The 17219-nt window shown below is 42.5% G+C and overlaps 1 protein-coding gene across 3 annotated transcripts in view; it reads right to left on the minus strand.

Moving 5' to 3' along the window:
• LOC110502760 (caskin-2) overlaps nt 1-16516 on the minus strand; it is a 74702-nt gene extending 58186 nt beyond the window's left edge. For 2 of the 3 annotated variants that reach the window (XM_021581029.2, XM_021581027.2), the window contains exons 1-2: nt 16048-16516; nt 13656-14241 (exon numbers count right to left, since the gene is read on the minus strand). In XM_021581029.2, the coding sequence (XP_021436704.2) occupies nt 13656-13749 (94 nt within the window). In that variant the 5' untranslated portion in view covers nt 13750-14241; nt 16048-16516. The remainder of the gene's footprint in view (nt 1-13655; nt 14242-16047) is intronic. The other variant, XM_021581028.2, reaches the window with a different exon arrangement.
• Nucleotides 16517-17219: the final 703 nt, after the last annotated feature.

Genomic DNA, 17219 nt, shown 5'->3' on the forward strand with positions numbered 1-17219 from the left:
GCCGGGTGCAGTGCGCGCTAGCCAAGGTTGCCAGGTGCACGGTGTAGCCTCCGACACATTGGTGCGGCTGGCTTCCGGGTTGGATGCGCGCTGTGTTAAGAAGCAGTACGGCTGGTTGGGTTGTGTATCGGAGGACGCATGACATTCAGCCTTCGTCTCTCCTGAGCCCGTACGGGAGTTGTAGCAATGAGACAAGATAGTAGCTACTACAACAATTTGATACCACGAAATTGGGGAGAAAAAGGGGTAAAATTAAAAGAAAACTAACAAAAAAAAAGAAATACAGTAAGTCAATGCATATTTATTGATAGGATTGTCATTCTCTTCATGGTGATGTATCCTAAATAAGTACAGAAAGTTATAAATATGCAATATCCTCTTTTGCATTTTATATATATATATATTTTTACCCCTTTTTCGTGATATCTAATTGGTAGGTACAGTCTTGTCCCATCGCTGCAACTCCCGTACGGACTCGGTAGAGGCGAAGGTCGAGAGCCATGCGTCCTCTGAAACACGACTAGCCAAGCCGCACTGCGTCTTGACACACTACTCGCTTAATTCGGAAGCCAGCCACACCAATGTGTCGGAGGAAACACCGTACAGCTGGCAACCGAAGTGCATGTGCCCGGCCACCACAAGGAGTTGCTAGTGTGCCATGGGACAAGGACATCCCAGCCAGCCAAACCCTCCCATAACTCGGACGATTCTGGGCCAATTGTACACGGACCTCATGGGTCTCCCGGTCGCGGCCGGCTGCATATCTCAATAACCAAAAAGACAATAATGGATGTCTGTTTGGGCCAAATTAAGGCCGGTCCAGACGTCTGTGGAAGTTGAAATCAAGGCAGCTTCTGGACCAGACCAAAAAACAACATCTTTGGACGTTGAAATTAAGGCCAGGGCGGACTGAACCAATTTCAACTACTTTTCAACATCCATGGACGTCCAGTGTCTGTCAGTGCTCAGTGGGTGAAGATGCTGGTTACAGTATATTGAAAGAGAGGGGGCTTATGGGTAGGTGTCAGTAAGAGCCGGGAGAGGTGACATTAATTGGAGAAAGAGAAGAGAGAAAAGAAGAGCAGAGAAGAGAGCGAGCGAGAGGATGTCCAGACTTCGAGTTGTTTCATCTTACCGTCCAAAGGGAATGCATGCAGCCGGCTATACACTTGTATCCCCTGTGGACCGGTTCGTACATAAAACATTCTCCATTCAGTTATTTTCCTCCTTAACTCGATTTAATGGTTAGAAGGCAAATTGAAACATAATTTTCCACCACCATACTAAAGTAGCTAATGCTAGTCCGGGTTGTTGATTATCGTGTTCAGCTAATTGGGTTGCAGACCAGGGGTGAAAAAAATAGACTGCTGCAACCTGACTAGAATTAGCAACTCTAGCATGGTGGTGGAAAATGGTGTTTCATAAAGAAAGTATGCATATTTTCCACTTATATTTACGATTATGCTAATAATAACCTTCTGGGAGAGATGAAAATACTTAAAAAGTGGTCTCCTTAAAGCACCTACTCCCAAGCCATAAGTCTGCTGAAGAGTTAATAAAATGGCTACCTGAAAAATGTGCACTGGCCCCCCCCCCTCTATTTTTATTTACAGTTGAAGTTGGAAATGTACATACACTTAGGTTGGAGTCATTAAAACTTGTTTTTCAACCACTCCATACATTTCTTGTTAACAAACTACAGCTTTGGCAAGTCGGTTAGGACATCTACTTTGTGCATGACACAAGTCATTTTTCAAACAATTGTTTACAGACAGATTATTTCACTTATAATTCACTGTACCACAATTCCAGTGGGTCAGAAGTTTACATACACTAAGTTGACTGTGCCTTTAAACAGCTTGGAGAATTCCAGAAAATTATGTCATGGCTTCTGATAGGCTAATTGACATAATTTGAGTCAATTGGAGGTGTACCTGTGGATGTATTTCAAGGCCTACCTTCAAACTCAGTGTCTCTATGCATGACATCATGGGAAATTCAAAAGAAAATCAGCCAAAAATTGTAGACCTCCACAAGTCTGGTACGTCCTTGGGAGCAATTTCCAAACGCCTGAAGGTACCACGTTCATCTGTACAAACAATAGTAAGCAAGTATAAACACCATGGGACCACGCAGCCATCATACTGCTCAGGAAGGAGACACATTCTGTCTCCTAGAGATGAACGTGCTTTGGTGCGAAAAGTGCAAATCAGTCCCAGAATAACAGCAAAAAACCTTGCGAAGATGCTGTAGGAAACAGGTACAAAAGTATCTATATCCGGGCCTCCCGGGTGGCGCAGTGGTTAAGGGCGCTGTACTACCACTGGACTCTGTGCCATCAGAGTCCCTGGGTTCGCGCCCAGGCTCTGTCGTAACCGGCCGCGACCGGGAGGTCCGTGGGGCGACGCACAATTGGCCTAGCGTCGTCCGGGTTAGGGAGGGATTGGTCGGTAGGGATCTCCTTGTCTCATCGCGCACCAGCGACTCCTGTGGCGGGCCGGGTGCAGTGCTGGCAACCTTGGCTAGTGCACGGTGTAGCCTCCGACACATTGGTGCGGCTGGCTTCTGGGTTGGATGCGCGCTGTGTTAAGAAGCAGTACGGCTGGTTGGGTTGTGTATCGGAGGACGCATGACATTCAGCCTTCGTCTCTCCCAAGCCTGTACGGGAGTTGTAGCAATGAGACAAGATAGTAGCTACTACAACAATTGGATACCATGAAATTGGGGAGAAAAAGGGGTCAAATTTAAAAAAAAATAATAATAATAAAAAAGAATCAAGTCCTTTATCGACATAACGTAAAAGGCTTTTTGGAGAAATGTCCTGATGAAACAAAAATAGAACTGTTTGGCCATAATCGTTATCGTTATGTTTGGAGGAAAAAGGCTGAAAAACACCATCCACCCCCACCATCATTTTTCTTAAAACTGCATTTCTCGGTAAGGTACCTGTTGTATTCGGCGCATGTAACCATTAACATTTTATTGGATTTTGATGTGGTTTAAGCATTGCTGTGGACTTAGAACATCCAATTTCTTGTTTTTTCTGTTGAATTTATTTTAAATTAGATGTTTTAAAATAAAAAGTACGGGGAAAAACAGAAACCTGGAGAAAAAAACCCTGGAGAAAACGGAACTTGGGAAAAAAACGGAATCTCAGCCCCCTCTCCTTTACTAAGGTAAAGTAGCCCAATTATACAGTATGTCTAAGCTGAGAAGAGCCCTGAGTGGATTACCATCCATGCCTGACTTCACTGTACTAGGCACATGATGTGTGTACTGTACTAGGCCTACCACAGAGATAAAACCATCCATCGGCCCCTTTGGAAATGACTGAGGGAATAAGCAAAAGTGTGTCGACCCCGCAATATGAACTCAACACAACTATGCAGAACGCCAGTTTGTGTAGCTAATTTCACTCTCGCGTTACGTACATGTGAAGGGTATAAATGTGGCTTCAGTCAGACTCCCAGTGTTTCTCATCCTTTATCAGAACAAGACAAGAGATTTTGCCTTTTAAACGTTTAGCCTTTTAAAACATCTAAAAGTGGGAACAGATGACGGTGCTTTAATAACCTCCGTCTCTATATCTAACATCAAGTCTGAGTAACAGAACAATCAGAGGGCATAGCAGATCAAAGCAGCAGCTCTTCTACAAAAACAAAAGCAGCATCCTGCTGATTCTCATTAAAATGACTGATACAGCCCTATTCCCTAAGGAGCACACACACACACACACACACACACACACACACACACACACACACGTATCAGTCTTATCAAAGCTATTTTGTCAGACAATAACATAAACCTAGACCATCCATACATGCATAAACAATACCAAAATCCCTGTATACCACGCTTACAGACAAGGTTTAGTCTTTGTCTGTCCCCAGCTGTATCGGGCAGACAAATCATGAAAACAGTTCTAGGGCAAGTACAGATAGGGGCTACAGAAATTGGTGACTTAGTTTTTGGCATACAATATGACTGAGTGCTAGTCAGATACTGGAGATAGAAAAAAGAGAAGAAGAGAGAGAAAAGAGAGACTAACCTAATGAAGAGACAGAGAGAGAGAGAGACTAACCTAATGGAGAGAGAGAGAGAAAAGAGAGACTAACCTAATGAAGAGAGAGAGAGTAAAGAGAGACTAACCTAATGAAGAGAGAGAGAAAAGGGATACTAACCTAATGAAGAGAGAGAAAAGGGATACTAACCTAATGGAGAGAGAGAGAGAAAAGAGAGACTAACCTAATGAAGAGAGAGAGAGAAAAGAGAGACTAACCTAATGAAGAGAGAGAGAGTAAAGAGAGACTAACCTAATGAAGAGAGAGAGAAAATGGATACTAACCTAATGAAGAGAGAGAAAATAGATACTAACCTAATGAAGAGAGAGAAAATAGATACTAACCTAATGAAGAGAGAGAAAAGAGAGACTAACCTAATGAAGAGAGAGAGTGAAAAGAGAGACTAACCTAATGAAGAGAGAGAAAAGAGATACTAACCTAATGAAGAGAGAGAAAAGAGAGACTAACCTACTGAAGAGAGAGAGAAGAGAGATACTAACCTAATGAAGAGAGAGAGAAAATAGATACTAACCTAATGAAGAGAGAGAAAAGAGAGACTAACCTAATGAAGAGAGAGAGAAAAGAGATACTAACCTAATGAAGAGAGAGAGAAAAGAGAGACTAACCTAATGAAGAGAGAGAAAAGAGAGACTAACCTAATGAAGAGAGAGAAAAGAGAGACTAACCTAATGAAGAAAGAGAGAGAAAAGAGATACTAACCTAATGAAGAGAGAGAGAAAAGAGAGACTAACCTATTGAAGAGAGAGAAAAGAGATACTAACCTAATGAAGAGAGAGAGAAAATAGACTAGAAGGGTGCATACGCTGCCTGGAAGCAAGGTGCTCTGAGTTTCCTGGCATATACTTTCTGAATGATACATCTCTACTGTCTGATTAATGGTAAGACTCTTATTAGAGAGAGAGAGAGAGAGAGAGAGAGAGAGAGAGAGAGAGAGAGAGAGAGAGAGAGAGAGGAGAGAGAGAGAGAGGAGAGAGAGAGAGAGAGACTATAGAAGGTTAAGAGAAGATAGGGAAGACTGAAAATCAAATGTTATTGGAATGGATGAATCCACTGCTTGCATGCTAGCTACGGTAGGTAATATAATAACACTTATGCTGGATTAAGTGACGTTATCACACACACATTCACACACACTTAACCCCTTCAGTTAAATTCCTTGGCAATCCCAGACAAGCTCCTCCATCTGTCCTGGGAAGAAGGGGGTCAGGATTAAAGTGTGTGTGTGTGTGTGTGTGTGTGTGTGTGTGTGTGTGTGTGTGTGTGTGTGTGTGTGTGTGCGTATTTGCTGTACTAGCATGTTTGGCTGACATGACGAGACAATGAGTCGACAACCTCAATTATATCTTTAGCCCAGTTAGCTAACAAGTTGACTACTGTTAGCTAATAATAAGATAACTACTGTCAGCTAATAACAAGTTGACTACTGTTAGCTAATAATAAGATAACTACTGTCAGCTAATAACAAGTTGACTACTGTTAGCTAATAATAAGATAACTACTGTTAGCTAATAACAAGCTGACTACTGATCGCTAATAATAAGATAACTACTGTTAGCTAATAGGGTACTCTAGTTGGCGACCCATAGCTTCATACTGTAGGATAAATGGAACAGTGGTATTAGTGGAACACACACACCACACACACCCCTCTGTCCAGTAATCTCACCCTGGGCCATCTGGGATATCCCTGATTTGAGCAGAGGAATGAGGGAGCGAAGGAGGGAGGAGGTAAAGATGAAGAGAGGGAGCTAGAGAACTAGCAGATGTTAAAAAGAACAGGATGGTTTGTAAAGGAGTGTGAGCTTTAACATCAGGGGTTATGTTGCATTAATATGTGAAGGTGAAGGACTGTGTTGTGAACTTTAGTTTTTCAGATTTAAAATTCACCTCTGTTCTGCATGAAACTTCAGTCATTTGTATAGATGTAGTGACAGACTACTAGGATTATATAGCACGAACACCAGCATGTATCTAGAAGACAATAGAAATGGTAATAATGAGGAGCTATACTAACAATAGTCTTCCTTTAAGGAGGAGTGTTAGGGCAACGGACGAACAGCACCCATGAGGAGCAAGAACCTCCCACAGTCATATAATTCAAGCTGTCACTGGGGGCATGTAAATTCAAATCAAATTAAATTGTATTTGTCACATGCACTGAATACAACTAGTGTAGACTTTACTGTGAAATGCTTGCTTACGAGCCTTTCCCAACGATGCAGAGTTAAAAAATATGTAATAGTAACACAAGAGGAATAAAATAAAATGGACAAGAATGGAGCTACACTATATACACAAAAGTATGTGGACATCCCTTCAAATTAGTGGTTTCGGCTATTTCAGTCACACACGTTGTTGAAAGGTACATATAATCGAGCACACAGCCATGCAATCTCCATAGAGAAACATTGGCATCAGAATGGCCTTACTGAAGAGCTCAGTGACTTTCAATGTGGCATCATCATAGGACCTTTCCAACAAGTCAGTTGGTAAAATTTCTGCCCTGCTAGAGCTGCCCCGGTCAACTGTAAGTGCTGTTATTGTGAAGTGAAAACATCTAGGACAGGGATCATCAACTAGATTAATCCGTGGGATGATTTTTTGTTGAGCGGAAGTTCGGGGGGCTGGAACATAATTACAAATAATTTGTAGACTGCAAATTGACCGCAAGAAGCCCAAACAGATATAATGTTTGACGAAAACATTATCATTTCAAACCTTGATTACATTTGTATATGACCACTTGTCTCTCTATTATGCGTGGGAATACTTGGGAATAGATTTCTTAAATTAAAATTACTTGGAGCTGATTTCCTGGTGTATTTACAGTCTTTTATGTCCAACATTTAAATGTATTAAAACATATTATTATAAAAAGATTTGCTCAGAAATCTTGGGGGGCCAAATAAAACCACCCGTGGGCCAATAGTTCGGGAACCCTGGTCTAGGAGAAAAAACAGCTCAGCCGCGAAGTGGTAGGCCACACCAGCTCACAGAACAGCCGAGGAGTGCTGACCTCAACCCTATTGAACACCTTTGAGATGAATTGGAATGCCGACAGTGAGTCAGGCCTAATCGGCCAACATCAGTGCCCAACCTCAATAACACTCATGGCTGAATGGAGGCAAGTCCCCCAGCAATGTTCCAACTTCTACTGGAAAGCCTTCCCAGAAGAGTGGAGGCTGTTATAGTAGCAAAGGGGGGACCAACTCCATATTAATGCCCATGATTTTGGAATGAGTATTGATAGCTAGCATAGCATTAAGCCTAGCATTCAGCAGGCAACATTTTCACAAAAACAAGAAAAGCATTCAAATAAAGTAATTTACCTTTGAAGAACTTCGGATGTTTTTTATTTTTTTTTATATATATATTTTTGAATTTTACCCCTTTTTCTCCCCAATTTCATGGTATCCAATTGTTGTAGTAGCTACTATCTTGTCTCATCGCTACAACTCCCGTACGGGCTCGGGAGAGACGAAGGTTGAAAGTCATGCGTCCTCCGATACACAACCCAACCAAGCCGCACTGCTTCTTAACACAGCACGCATCCAACCCGGAAGCCAGCCGCACCAATGCGCCGGAGGAAACACCGTGCACCTGGCAACCTTGGTTAGCGCACACTGCGCCCAGCCCGCCACAGGAGTCGCTGGTGCGCGATGAGACAAGGACACCCCTACCGACCAAGCCCTCCCTAACCCGGGCGACGCTAGGCCAATTGTGCGTCGCCCCACGGACCTCCCGGTCGCGGCCAGTTACGACAGAGCCTGGGCGCGAACCCAGGAACTCTGATGGCACAGCTGGCGCTGCAGTACAGCGCCCTTAACCACTGCGCCACCCGGGAGGCTCCGAACTTCGGATGTTTTCATTGAGGAGACTCTCAGTTAGATAGCAAATGTTCAGTTTTTCCAAAAAGATTATTTGTGTAGGAGAAATCGCTCCGTTTTGTTCATCACGTTTGGCTAAGAAAAAAAAACGTATCCGGGAGCCTAATTATAGCCTCAAGCTCATTACCATAACGCAACGTTAACTATTCATGAAAATCGCAAATGCAATGAAATAAATATATTAGCTCACAAGCTTAGCCTTTTGTTAACAACACTGTCACCTCAGATTTTCAAAAAATGCTTTTCAACCATGTGGAAAGAAACATGTGGAAGAAGTGGAAGAAGGTGCTCTGGTCAGATGAAACCAAAATTGAACTTTTTGGCAACAATGCAAAATGTTATGTTTGGCGTAAAAGCAACACAGCTGAACACACCATCCCCACTGTCAAACATGGTGGTGGCAGCATCATAGTTTGGGCCTGCTTTTCTTCAGCAGGGACAGGGAAGATGGTTGAAATTGATGGGAAGATGGATGGAGCCAAATACAGGACCATTCTGGAAGAAAACCTGATGGAGTCTGCAAAAGACCTGAGACTGGGACGGAGATTTGTCTTCCAACAAGACAATGATCCAAAACATAAAGCAAAATCTACAATGAAATGGTTCAAAAATAAACATATTCAGGTGTTAGAATGACCAAGTCAAAGTCCAGACCTGAATCCAATCGAGAATCTGTGGAAAGAACTGAAAACTGCTGTTCACAAATGCTCTCCATCCAACCTCACTGAGCTCGAGCTGTTTTGCAAGGAGGAATGGGAAAAAATGTCAGTCTCTCGATGTGCAAAACTGATAGAGACATACCCCAAGCGACTTACAGCTGTAATCGCAGCAAAAGGTGGCGCTACAAAGTATTAACTTAAGGGGGCTGAATAATTTTGCACGCCCAATTTTTCACTTTTTGATTTGTTAAAAAAGTTTGAAATATCCAATAAATGTCGTTCCACTTCATGATTGTGTCCCACTTGTTGTTGATTCTTCACAAAAAAATACAGTTTTATATCTTTATGTTTGAAGCCTGAAATGTGGCAAAAGGTCGCAAAGTTCAAGGGGGCCGAATACTTTCGCAAGGCACTGTATGCCTACAAATACGTCACAATGCTGCAAACACCTTGGGGAAACGACAGAAAGTGTAGGCTCATTCCTTGCGCATTCACAGCCATATAAGGAGACATTGGAACACAGCGCCTCCAAAATCTGGGGCATTTCCTGTTTGAATTTTCATCTTGGTTTTGCCTGTAGCATCAGTTCTGTGGCACTCACAGATAATATCTTTGCAGTTTTGGAAACGTCAGAGTGTTTTCTTTCCAAAGCTGTCAATTATATGCATAGTCGAGCATCTTTTCGTGACAAAATATCTTGTTTAAAACGGGAACGTTTTTCATCCAAAAATGAAATAGCGCCCCCAGAGTTTCAAGAGGTTATTAAGTACTTAGTGATATGGACGCCAAGGAACTTGAAGCGCTCGTCCTGCTCCACAACAGCTCTGTCGATGTGGTTGGGGACGTGCTCTCCATTCTGTCTCCTATAGTCCACTATCAGCTTACTGAATAAAATAGTTCACTGTGAGTATGTCTATCGCCATGATGAATCGGTCACCTCCACAAAAAAGTTGTGCCTGCATTTTTGGACCTTCTTTGGGTCAATAATAGCGGGTCTTAGTGGACGACCAGACTAGGGTAGCGTACCAAATGACACCCTATCCCCTACATAGTACACTATCCTATGGCCCTGGTCAAAAGTTGTGCCCTATGTAGCTCTGATCAAAAGTTGTGCACTATGCAGGGAATAGCGTGTCATTTGGGATGTAGCCTGGGCTAGTCTAGGAGAGGACAGAGAGACAGGACCTGTCAGCAGATGGTCAGTCAGACTCAGGATAAAGCCATACTCTGGTCTACCAGCTCTCTGACCACTGGGCTGCATCCAAAATGGCAACCTATTCCCTATTTAGTGCACAACTTTTTACTAGAGCCCTACGGGCTCTCAATAGGACATGGATCAAAAGTAGTGCACTATATAGGAAATATTATGAAATGTGTGTGTGTGTATATATATATATATATATATATATATATATATATGAAATACGGTGAAATTTGGGACGCAGTCCTGGTCTATGGCCCTATGGTGACCTACTACCACCTGTTCCCTTTCTTTCTGATTGGCCCTCACACCTTGACTAACAGACAGACAGACCTTTTACAGCTCCACATAATCAATAGGCATGCTATTCAACTTCATTGACTCCTAGCCAGGGCTATACCAGCCAGTGTAGACCAGAGCATCTGGGATTCTGTCATTCTTACAGCTCTCCTGCGGTGATGAACGACTGTAGCATTGACCAGATCCTTAACCCCTCCACTAGGGTCAATGGTGATGACATGGTGTGTGTGTGTGTGTGTGTGTGTGCGCGTCAAATCAAATAAAATATTATTTGTCACATGCACCGAACACAATGGGTGTAGACGTTTCTGTGATATGCTTACTTATGAGCCCTTCCCAACAATGCAGAGTTAAATAATATTTAAAATTACTAGTAACACAAGAGGAATAATATCCACAAGAATGGAGTTATATACAAGGCATACCAGTATCAGATCAATGTGGAGCTATTTACAGGGAGTAACAGTACCAGATCACTGTGGAGCAAAATACAAGGAGCACCAGTACCAGATCACTGTGGAACAACATACAGGGAGTACCAGTACCAGATCACTGTGGAGCAATATGCAAGGAGCACCAGTACCAGATCACTGTAGAACAACATACAGGGAGTACCAGTACCAGATCATTGTGGCGCAATATACAGGGAGTACCAGTTCCAGATCACTGCGGCTCTATATACAGGAAGTAACAGTACCAGATCACTGTGGAGCTATATACGCTGATAGGGATATTTAAGACGAACCAAAAGCTGGTTTTAGCGTCAGCAGTTGGTTATGGCTTGAATTTTTACAGCTGAAACACAGCCTATGACGCACACTGCCCATATGCAAGTGGAACAAAAGCATTCTAATTTGCTTTTTATGCCTGTATACTTTGTATTTAGAAACATTTTATTACAACCAAACTTATTAGAATGATTCACCGTCCTGGTTTTATGGTGCCAACTCTGTGGTGCCCATGCAATGCAACTCCTGGAGATGTGAGAATACGATCTGATCTGTAAGATCCGATTATGTTAATAAAATATATTTGGGAGCAGTATACAGACTTTCTCCCTTTCTCTTTATATTGGATCTATACTGGATCCAGCTACTGTGAAAAGTGTGGATGTCCTGTACATAAAACCCTCCATAGTCTGCTCTGTTTTAATGTTACATACCCTCCATAGTCTGCTCTGTTTTAATGTTACATACCCTCCATAGTCTGCTCTGTTTTAATGTTACATACCCTCCATAGTCTGCTCTGTTTTAATGTTACATACCCTCCATAGTCTGCTCTGTTTTAATGTTACATACCCTCCATAGTCTGCTCTGTTTTAATGTTACATACCCTCCATAGTCTGCTCTGTTTTAATGTTACATACCCTCCATAGTCTGCTCTGTTTTAATGTTACATACCCACAGGGAGAAACGATGGTGCCTGTAAGTGTATATAGACATAGCCTATTTAATACAAGTTGTGGTTGATTTTTGTTTCGAATTTGATTTGAATTATTGGTTCTCTTTTTAGGCCTCATTAATAGGGAATTTAATCTGGCTTATTGGCAATGTTTGGCATGTACATGGTCAGCCATAATGTAATTTACAGTAGGCCTAGCCCCTATATCAGTGTGAATGCTATTGAAGCCATGCAATTACTTAGAACAATGTGGACTGCAAAATGGGTTCAAGTTAATGTATTTAGCAAAGATAGGATACCTCTACATTTTGTTATTTCATTTCGGTAAGGCATTTGACAAACTATAAACGGACTAACATTGGAATTGGAGTTGATTCCAAGGGAATACATAAAAGACTGGAAATACACAACTTGAAGCAACCACATATTTAGCCATGGAGCACATTCTGATTGGCCAGTGAGGGCACAAGCCTCAACACACCCACAACTTGTTTGTTCATGAAAACCCAGCCCTTTCACGCCGATAATTGTAGTTGTGAAAATAGCAAAAATATTTCTGACACACCCCTGAACCTATAGCGCTAACGCCTGCGCTTAGATTTACCATTGCATTAGGTTTGTTAAAATAGAGCACTTCAAATGTTAAGTCTTATCGTCCTGAGATACTAAACTACTCGTTTACAAATGGAAAATATTACAGACAAAGCATCAGAAAGTAGCCTATTTCTCCAGTCAGGGTAGAGTACTCACACAAGCATATTCCAAGAGTGAAACTGGCTAATTTCACTTTGATGAATGCATTACATCCGGAAAGTTGGTAAAGTGAAATAAACCACACTGCAAATTAATAGTGACGGGGGGAACAATTGAAACAGTTACATATTGGGATATTATTTTGGATGATATACCGTATCGTTTTGACAATATCTCGAATATTTGGTGCCTACACCAAAAGTCCAGTATTTTTTCTTCATGGCTTGTTCACCATCTACTTTTTAAAAAGGTATCCAATTTGTTTTCAGCAATTTTATTAACATGACTGATCAACAGCAAATAAATCTCATGACTCCCACTTGTCCCTGTGCAGCAGACATATGGTGAGCAATATATTTGGAAAAGTTTGTGGTCATACGCACATCCTTAAAATCATAGGTGCTGGACTAATAAAGAATACTAGTATAAAACAAGAAGACCCACATACTGTTAAAGCTCCTAATCCACTGCTTTATTGACAACGTTTCGGTCTGAAACAGATCTTCGTCAGGTAAAAAAATATATATATTTTTGGAACATCGAATCACAATAAAATCCCAGTATTGAATCGTAACACATATAGAATCATGACAATCGTAAGAATTGCAATACATATCGTATCGGCACCTAAGTATCGTGAAAATATAATATTGTGAGGTCCATGGCAATTCCCAGCCCTACAAATTTAAAAATGAAAGCAACAACTACGCCACTAATTTCCTTTCCCGAGAATTGAAACATTTAGCCCATGAGTGTTTGACTGTTGAAAGGCATTAGCAGCATGTCATGATGTGTAGGGATAACGCTAACCCCATGTGCTAGGGACAGGCCCTTGTTCCTCTGAGCCTGCCACCGAACAGAGCAGAACAGCAGCCACGATGTAAGCACAGCACAGGCACATAACAGCAAGAAAGAGGTTTCATAGAGAGAGAGAGAGAGATGGCACCCTATTCCCTATACAGTACACTACTTTTGACCAGGCACACCCTGAGACATATTGTACAGTACCAGCATCTGTGTTTTGGAGATTAGGTCATATTGTTAGGGGTTTGACTACATTTAAATTCAAATTGTCCGACCCCTAGATGGATCATTGGTTGTGGTGGATGGTTGAACCTGATACTGCTATTTTAAATACAATGTTTTTCTTTTGATATAGATACAGAGAACAATATCACTCAGATAAGGGACAGGCTATCAATGCTTCTGCTGTACATTGCATCAAGCCAACAGATACACATGCTCTGAACACAAACACAGGCAGACATGGGCTGCATCAGGAATTGAAAGAGAAAGCAGATGTGTGTGTGTGTGTGTGTGTGTGTGTGTGTGTGTGTGTGTGTGTGTGTGTGTGTGTCTAGGTACTCACTGGTTTTGTTGCATTTAACCTTAGCCAGAAGTTTGTGTGCCAGGAGGATGTCTCCACTCTTCACTGCCACCAGGAAGTCCTGTTCCTTACCCATAACTGACCACCACACCAGTGACGAGTAACCACACACGGTCCTTACGAGGTCAGTTGTCGCAACCGCGTCTAAGTGGTCCTTGGCATTCGAGGCCTCAACCTTACCCAGTCAGGTGCATGTTGATTCCTTCGGATACACAATGATGATGAACGTACAGAAGAGCGTCACAAAACGCCCAAACCAGCCAGTCTGTCTGCCTGCGTGTGTCAGTCAGATAGGAATCAACCAGAACAGCCAGCAGAGAACATTTTTATCTCCGGGCCTACGTTAGGCTAGGCATCAACTGGGTGAGATGGTGAGATAGGTGGGGTAGTTGGTTGTTAGAGGCTGTGTTCCTCTGCCTTCTGTTGCTTGGTTTCCAGAGTGTGTGTTTGTGTATGGGGCCTGGTTGTCTGTCCCGATGTAAATCAAATGGAGTCTGCCTGGAATTGTCCTTAGGGCAAGGTGTGTGTTGGGTTCTCAGCTGTTTCCGCCAACCTGAAACAGTAAAACCTACCAGAACACACAGACATGTCATCATGAGCTGGGCATTCACTACTATTTAATAAAAGCATTAGCAAAGCACTGGGTGTTATTACAAGTTGTAACTACAACATAATTAAGGATGGGTGGCTCTCTAAAACCAATCTAATGTGTTTGTTTTTCTTTCACTCAGGAAGCCTATTCACCATGGAATGTTATCTTTGGATCATTCCCTGTCAGAATACTACTCCTTAACTCCTTCCACTTTCCTTCAACTTCTAGGAAATGTCTTTTTCACTTGGAGCTGTCTGGAACTCTGCCAATTGTCAGGGAAAAAGCTGCAAACTTTTCCCGACAGAAGTAAACTGGGGGCTCTGTCCCAGATGTCACCCTATTCCCTACATAGTGTAAGCCTACTACTTTTGACCAAAGCCCTACGGGCCCTGGTCAAATGTAGTACACTATATAGGGAATAGGGTGACATTTGGGGGCGCACACTGAAAGGCAGAAGTGACCGCATCTTAATACCATCCCCCGAATTCTACATCACAGGGGACACAGCCAGCAGCACTTACGGGACAAAACATATCCAGGATAAATGTTTTATGAGAAAAATACATTAGTCTGGTTTTTGGATTGTACAGCTGCAAGTGAATGAGGCATATCTGAGATCACACACAGAGCTGCAGCCACACAGATCCAATTAAAATAGGAGTTTTCTGGGCGAAAACAAAACAGCAATTAAGACACCCAATGGAGCTGGGAGGCAAAGTGTTGGGCTAAAACACGAAAATATTGTACCGCCTTTGTACCTCCAACTGAATGTGTTTTTTTTTTGTGTCACCTGTGCAAGACTTTGCAAAGAAATGTCCTTCTGAAGGACAATGTTTTCTATTCTACTCTATCCCATTCTATTCAATTATATTCAAATTCCTCCCATTCTTGTGAAAGGTTGTGCTGGGAGGGACTGTTATTGGTGTGTCTCTCTGTCTACAGCAGGGCTTCTGTTTACCATCAGGTTGTGGGGCTAAGTTATCACATATGCTGTCATTGTAGAGACTACACAATAATAGGCAGTAGACACGGTCAAGTACAATAACAGATCACATCATATTAGCTATGATAATATGGAATGATAGGCGCTACATGTGTGTGAAGGGAGGAGGCATCATGTAAGGCAGCAATCATGAATCCATTTTTATTCCAATCAGAAGTTACCCCATACGAGTTCTGTTCTGGATAACTAGTGGCTAGTAATGGCATACATGTCAATGTGTCACAGACTCAGTCACCTTGCCTGCCAGCTAGTACATGACCCTCCTCTTGATTGCCATCAAGCCCAGTACACAGAGTTCAGAGGGTGTCATAACAACATCATAACAAACTGAGCAGCTGTCCATTGAGGGAGGCACATGAGCATTTGTAAACAAACACGGAGCTGCTATAGCTAGAGGGCTTCCCTGTAGTTAGGAAAACAAACTGGTACAGTAACGGTATATCAAATAAATGGAACGTCTGGGGGGTCCCCGAGGAGAGGTTTGAAAACCTTGCCACACTTCGAAGGAATAGACTAGAACCCCAATAGAACAGAACCAAATGAACAGAATAGGACAGAACATGATATAAATTATTATTATTATTATAATAACGGTAGATCTGGCTAGATAGAAAATAACTAATTAATAGAACGTCGGACGTTGCTGCTAGCTAGATTTGGGCTCGTTTTATCGACAAGTTGTATCAAATTTGAAAATTGGTTAGTCCGATTTTGATTTGTGGTCTTCCAAGACCGCTCAATAATAACCAAACGAAGAGGTCAAAGACAGAACATCTTACCAGTATTGTAAATGTGTTCACAGGTTGTCCGGTCCCTGTTGAAGGATTGGAGGAGTGTAAAGTAGTGCTCAGCTAGCGTTTGTCAGGTGCTTGGAGCCGAGGCTCAAGGAGCAGACCGCACAGAAGATCTGTGTATAAAGAAGTTATGTTGCTAGCGAAACAATATCCAGAAGACTTTCTGATAAGTGGTTGAAAGTCAAACTCTGACTTCATTCAGTTCTTTTCCTACTCCCTGTTTTACTGAAGGTCAAGAAAATAATGTCACCCTCGCCAGGCAGTTCGACTGAATCGTGCGCGCGCTAGGAGACCTGATCTGACACATTTTCAATTTAGACTAATCCCTCTGCGACCTCGAGCGAATCTGACACCTTTTCAATTTAGACTAATCCCTCTGCGACCTCGAGCGGATCTGACACCTTTTCAATTTGACTAATCCCTCTGCGACCTCGAGCGGAACGAGCGACTCCTCGACGTTTTGGCTCCGCCTCCGCACGCATCAAAACTCTGGGGAAGAACTTCGGAGGGAGACGACTCGTATGCTACTGTACCACAGATCTAGGATAGGATTACTTTACTCCCATACTATCCTTAATCACCAGGGGAGTGAAAGGTATCTGACTCCGTATCAGTAGTTAGGCTATATGGATAATTTATTGGAGACAGAATGAAGTTTGCCAGTAGACAAGACAAGGTCGGTTTACCATATTGCATCGATCCTTGCTATGAGTCACTTTACAATTCATACCAAATGTGTTAACCTTATGGTGTTTGCCTTTCATGCCTGAGACACGGGTTCGCTTCCCGCTCCGTCAGTTCGCTACGATGGTGTCAGAAATGGAATGGTGGCCAATGTGTAGGATTTTTGCCTTTCACGCTGATGCGGGTTCACTTCCCACTCCCTCCGTTTGCTACAATATACACTGATTATACGCACAGCCTCAATTTGTCGGGGCATACACTCTACAAGGTGTCAAAAGCGTTCCACATGGATGTTGGCCTATGTTGACTCCAATGCTTTCCACAGTTGTGTCAAGGTGGGTGGATGGCCTTTGGGTGGTGGACCATTCTTGATACACACGGGAAACTGTTGAGCGTGAAAAACTCAGCGTTTCAGTTCTCGACACAAACCGATGCACCTAGAACCTACTACCTTACCCGGTTCAAAGGCACTT

This window comes from Oncorhynchus mykiss, chromosome 23, assembly GCF_013265735.2.
Source record: "Oncorhynchus mykiss isolate Arlee chromosome 23, USDA_OmykA_1.1, whole genome shotgun sequence".
Classification (NCBI taxonomy): Eukaryota; Metazoa; Chordata; class Actinopteri; order Salmoniformes; family Salmonidae; genus Oncorhynchus; species Oncorhynchus mykiss.